General features: G+C 45.0%; 1 protein-coding gene across 1 annotated transcript; it reads left to right on the top strand.

Annotated features, from left to right (window-relative positions):
- The first annotated feature begins 619 nt into the window (after nucleotides 1–619).
- Nucleotides 620–5,848, top strand: S100Z (S100 calcium binding protein Z). The gene is made up of 2 exons (XM_032594925.1): nucleotides 620–900; nucleotides 4,044–5,848. The coding sequence occupies exons 1-2, from the start codon at nucleotides 760–762 to the stop codon at nucleotides 4,200–4,202; spliced, it is 300 nt and encodes a 99-aa protein (XP_032450816.1). The 5' UTR covers nucleotides 620–759; the 3' UTR covers nucleotides 4,203–5,848.
- Nucleotides 5,849–6,180: the final 332 nt, after the last annotated feature.

The following is a 6,180-nucleotide window of genomic DNA, read 5'->3' on the forward strand; positions in this document are numbered from 1 at the left end:
CTACAGGTTTGAACCAGTGTTTCTTCTTTTCTCCTCTATTTTTAAAGCTCTTCCCAGGCACCAACTTCCTAGCACCTGAATGTGAGTTCTACCCATATTCCCCACAGGGAGGGTACTGAAGACTTCCTCTTTGCCTCTCATTGGCCTTCTCATCTAACGCTCACTGGGCTCCGGCCCTACCTTGAGGGCCCTCGGGGCAACAGAGCACACCTGTTCCTTCTGAGGATTAAAAACAGACCCAGAGGCCCTTCCATTTTAACCTCTCCTTGCTGGTAATTTTTGTCTTCTGGGGAACAGGCGTGCCTAGGTGGAACCCGGATTTAAAGAGTAGAGTTTAATGATAAACACCTGTTGCTGAGTTGTGCCCTGGGGGAACAGGTACGAAATTGGGTATTTTCTTCATCTTCTATTTTTAATCTATGTTTGATTTATTTTTTTAAATCTATGTTTTAATATTGACCGAATTTGTGTCTGATTACTAACTTGTGAACCCACTGAAACTGCTAGCTTTGTGGGGAGTGGAGATTGGGGAGGAGAAAACTCACCTGCACAGGTCTCCTCGCAGCCTGCCCCAGATGCACAGATGCTTTAACTGAAGAGCATTACGGCCTAGCGAGCGTCCCCCGTGGCGCGGGAGAATTGGGGGAGGCAGCATTCTGTTCTCATGCATGGGTTGAGGCTTCCCCATCTGCCTCTTTTGAACAAGTGTTTTTTTCCCCCTGAGTGTGGTGGCCAGTCCCTGGAAGTGATCAGGTTAACATGCCCACTCAGCTGGAGATTGCCATGAACATCATGATTAGAATCTTCCACCAGTACTCCTGCAAGGAAGGGGACAGATTCAAGCTCAACAAGGGGGAACTGAAAATGCTCCTGCAGCAAGAGCTCACGGAATTCCTCTCGGTGAGTGGCAGCTTACACATGCAAGGGTAACCCGTACGGTCTCCTACCACTCTGCCACAAACAGTGCGATTGATTTTGGGTTGTTTTTAATGTTTATTTTTGGGAGAAAGAGACAGAGAGAGAGCACTGGGGAGGGACAGAGACAGGGAGACCGAGGACCTGAAGCGGTCTCTGTGCTGACAGCAGTGAGCCCGATGCCGGGCTCAAACTCTGGAACCTTGAGATCATGACCGGATCTGAAGTCGGCAGCTCAACCAACTGAGCCCCCGAGGTGCCCCTCAACAGTGCAGTTTGCACTGAGATTCAAAAGCCAGGCAAGCAAACAGTAGAGGCCTTGGTTTTCTGTGTACTGTCAATTCCTGAACAACACAGGTTTAGGCTGCGTGGGTCCTCTTCTCTGTGGATCTTTTACAGTGCAATCCTCCTGTAAGTGTATTTTCTCTTACGATTTTTTTTAATTTTTTAATTTTTATTTTAAAAAACAATTTTTTTTAACGTTTATTTATTTTTGAGACAGGGAGAGACAGCATGAACGGAGGAGGGTCAGAGAGAGAGGGAGACACAGAATTTGAAGCAGGCTCCAGGCTTTGAGCTGTCAGCACAGAGCCCGACGCGGGGCTCGAACTCACGGACCGCGAGATCATGACCTGAGCTGAAGTCGGCCACTTAACCGACTGAGCCACCCAGGCGCCCCTCTTAGGATTTTCTTAATAACGTTTCTCTCCTCTAGCTCTTTTATTGTAAGAGTACAGTATATAATACCTATCACATACAAAATATGTGTTAATCTACTGTTGATGTTATCAGTAAGCCTCCTGTCCTCAGCAGGCTATTAGCAGTGAAGCATTTGGGAGGTCACAACTTTCTGGGGAGTCAAAAGTTGTGCACAGATTTTCATGTCTTTAGGAGGGGTGGGCCGCCCTAACCCCTGTGTTGCTGGAGAGTCAGCTGGATGTAGGCATGGACCCTTCTCCATATCGCCTGTGGCTAGAGTTTCCCAGGGTTGTAAATGATATTTAGGCTTTCCTCAATTATTCAACATTCCTGGGCAGCAAAGAAGCAGCTAGTTTTACCAGGAGTTTTTGTTATAACTAGTGGCCCTAGTTACACCTGGGGCTTTGTCTAGTTGTCTATAAAATTAATATTATGTATTATGCCAGAAATGAAGCCCAGGGGACCTCACGCTGTGGTGACAAATACTTAGCTTTGTCAGGAAGCAGAGGCTGATTCTGCGTGACAGAAAGGGTGTGTCTGGCTAGTGACCAGTTGGGTAGCAAAGAGATTCACATCTCAAAATAGCCAGGAGTTGATAAATCTACACGTGAAGGCTTACAATGAAGTGTTTGGGGGCTCTTCCCTTCTGAGGAAAACTTTACTCTGATGTTTATGGGGCTGCCTTGAATTGACTGGAGCACAACGTGCTGCCCTGGCGTGATGTTATTTGTCCAAACCCTGTATTAAGACTCTAGTGTTTGTAATCACAACACTCTTTTCTCCTCCGCCCTCTTTAGGAAAACGTTAAAGTCAAAATTTTTTTTCAGGGGCACCTGGGTGACTCAGCCGGTCAGTCAGCTCAGGTCACGATCTCACGGTTTACGAGTTTGAGCCCCACATCGGGCTTTGTGCTAACAGCTCAGAGCCCGGAAGCTGCTTCAGATTCTGTGTCTCTTTCTCTCTCTGCCCCTCCCCTACTCGCTCTCTGTCTCTCTGTCTCTGTCTCTCTCAAAAATAAATAAACATTAAAAAAAATTTAAAAAATACTTTTTCAAGTAATCTCTATGCCCAGTGTGGGGTTTACACTCATGACCCTGAGATCAAGAGTCACATGCTCTACCGACTGAGCCAGCCATGCACCCCTAAAGTAAAAAAATTTTAACATAGTAATTCTTTAAAAACAATTTTTTTAAGTTTATTTATTTATTTTGAGAGAGACAGAGACAGCCCGAGGTGGGGAAGGGCAGAGAGAGAGAGAGAGAGAGAGAGAGAGAGAGAGAGAGAGAGAATCCCAAGCAGCCTCCTTGCTGCCAGCCTAGAGCCTGACTTGGGTTTGAACTCTCCAAACCATGAGATCATGACCTGAGTCAAAACCAAGAATCAGACGCTTAAACTGACTGAGCCACCCAGGCGCCCCTAACACTGTAATTCTCCACAGTACCTTTTTAGTGATTTTCGGAGTCCCCAGGAACTTTAAAAATTTTTTTTTCAAATTCTGGTCCCACCTTGTGTTCCACACTGATGATGCAGAGACAGACTGCTTGGGATTCTCTCTCTCTCCCTCTGTCTCTGCCCCTCCCCTGCTCTCTCTCCTCTCTCTCTCTCTCTCTCTCAAAAGAAATAAATAAACTTAAAATTTTTTCTCATCGACTACCAATCATAGGACAAGTGAGTGCTTCCTAGTCCCACCCTTTCTGGACCCTGACCCCTCTATGGGCTCCGTGTTGTACTTTGCGCCCCTAACATGCAGTCCTCCTTACAAGATGTATACTTCATTAGGTGCCTCTTTTGTGTGTGTCTGTCAAGTGTTGTGCTAAGTAAGGCTGTCAGATAAAATATTGTACTTCCCACGCAGTATTTGGGACATACTTACAAAATTACTTATTGTTCATCTGAAATTCACATTTAACTGGCTGTCCTATACTTTTATTTACTAAATCTAGCAACCTGGTGTTGAAGTACGCCCCAACTTTGTGGGGAGATATTTTCCTCATTTTATAAATAAGGAAATTAAAAAATGTTAAGTGATTTGCTCACAGTTGCATTGTTGGTAAATGGTAGAGCCACTTACTATCCCCTTTTGGCTTTAAAGCCTGCTTTGTTCCATGTCTCCTGTTCTGGCCCTCAACCTTTGAAGTTGCGTAAATGCATTTTCAGGATCAACAGCTCACTCTGATGCTGTTTGCTCTTCTCGGTGTGAATTATATGGCCTGAGCCAGAATTATGTGGCCAGAATTATATGGCTCTGGGGCAGAAGGCTAGACTCATTTAGAATCGGTGCTTGCTTTAAATCTACCTGCAAATGGGCTCTTGGAAATTGCCCTTAGATTCTGAAATGGAAATTAAAACTTTAGTGTAAATAAAAGGACAATGCAATTTCATTATGAACCTCAAAGCCTGGGAGTTAGTAACGTTCTCTTTCCTTTTAGTGCCAGAAGGATCCCCAGTTGGTTGATAAGATAATGCAGGACCTGGATGCCAATAAGGACAACGAAGTGGATTTTAATGAATTCGTGGTCATGGTGGCAGCTCTGACAGTTGCTTGTAACGATTACTTTGTGGAACAACTGAAGAAGAAAGGAAAGTAAAGATAAGTAGTAAGCTGACCTAAGGGCAGAAATCTATCCATAGTTATTTGCTTCCTGTTCATCTGCAGTCTTCAGACCTATAGTTATAGTAATGCCATTAATAGAAATAATATACATATAACTAATTGCTAGCATTATTAAATGGTGTGTACCTGAATATATTGATTTAAATATTCCAAATCTTATAGGCCCTGCTCGAAATCTTCCTGTCCCATTAAGGATGTTGTATGCCTTTTTGTGTCTGTCAAAGAGCAAGCGTCACAAAATTTCACCACTTCCAAATGAGACGGAAGCTTAGCACACTTCTAAGAGACACTTCTCACCCTGAAACTGTATCTGGAACTTCTTATCCCATGAATGAAAAGAGGTGGCTCTCCCACCCTCTGGTGATTCTGCTTCACATGGAAGAGGCTGCGCAGGTCTGTAAGCAGAAAGGCTGATCAACAGAAGGGCTGGCTTTGTCAGTGAGATAGGTCAGGAGAGGGCGCCATATTCAGAGCTAGGTATTCAAGCCACAAGAGCTGAAGCCAGCAGCTCTTGAAGGCTGGTGTATAAGTACCTTCCTTTGCTCCTTGGGTCCCCTAATTCTGGGGCATGTATTTTACACCACTTCCCAGGGCTTCCCCTGGGGCTAAGCTTCAGTTGCCTGCCCTGGGAGGCTGGCTTGATATCACACCTTCTCTGGCCTACCTCCTTTTCTTTGTCTCACCACACACGCCCACCCTGTGTCTCTGCCCCTCTCAAATAGCTGACTCGTATGCAAATCCTTGGCTCACTCTCTGCCCGGGGGAACCTAGACTGTGGCAAGATCCCTCGGAGAATTTTAGAAAGAAAATGGTGGGTTGTGTGTGGAAACACTTACCCTGGCTGCTGTTTGAAGAAAGGGCTATAGAGAGGGCCAGTGTGGAAGACAGAGACTAGTTAGGAGGCTGTTCTTTGTTCTGAGTGAGAGACGATGGTGTCCCAGGCCAGGATTCGAGCAATGGAGATCAACTTGTTAAGTGTTTTGGATGTGGGAGTGATAGGACGTGCCAATGGACTGGTGAGGAAGGGTCAGAAAAGAGAGCACCGCAGGGCAATAGAGCACTCACTGCTCTTGCCCATCCTATGAATGTTCTCCCTTTCTTCCATGTATTAGGGCCCTGATTTGTGTGGGCTAATAATCAATGTGCCCAGCTAAAAAAGCTGTATTTCCCAGTCTCCCTTGCAGCTGAGGTGGAGCTTGTAACACAGTTCTGGACAATGGGACTCAAGCAGAAGTCTCCTGGGAATTTTGCTATTTCCGTACAGGTTCTATACCTTCACCTTGTTAATTCGTTCCTTGTCTTTCCGTTGGAATGTAGATGTGAGGCTGGAAGTGAGGCTGCCAGCTTGCAACCATGAGGATAGTGAAGAAAAAGATAGAAGGAGTTGGGACATTGTGGTCATTGAGGAGGCACAGCACAGCCCTGGTCTGCCTGTCTCTGGTCCTCCTATTGTGTGAAAAAAGAATGACTGTTCTCTGGTTAAGCCGAATTCTGTACATGCAGCCAAACATAGTCTCTAATGTTTAGATTTTTGGTCAAGCAAATGATGCAATTTACTAAATGGGAAAGACTGAGAGAGGAACAGCTTTAGTGTGGGGACATTGGGGAGAATAGCTCCATTTATTTTTATTTATTTAATTTTTTTTCAATATATGAAATTTATTGTCAAATTGGTTTCCATACAACACCCAGTGCTCATCCCAAAAGGTGCCCTCCTCAGTACCCATCACCCACCCTCCCCTCCCTCCCACCCAAATAGCTCCATTTAAAATGCCTACTGGACATCTAAGTGGAGATATTACATGGGCAGTTGGATAGATGATCCAGTCCAGAGCTCAGGGTAAGGAGTGGAATTAGAGATCCACATTTGGAAGTCATTAGCATTTAGATGATATTAAGCCATGGGCCTAGAGATCACTTAGGATGAGAATGTAGGGAGGGAAAAAGAAATA

Source organism: Lynx canadensis, chromosome A1 (assembly GCF_007474595.2).
Source record: "Lynx canadensis isolate LIC74 chromosome A1, mLynCan4.pri.v2, whole genome shotgun sequence".
In the NCBI taxonomy this organism is placed as follows: Eukaryota; Metazoa; Chordata; class Mammalia; order Carnivora; family Felidae; genus Lynx; species Lynx canadensis.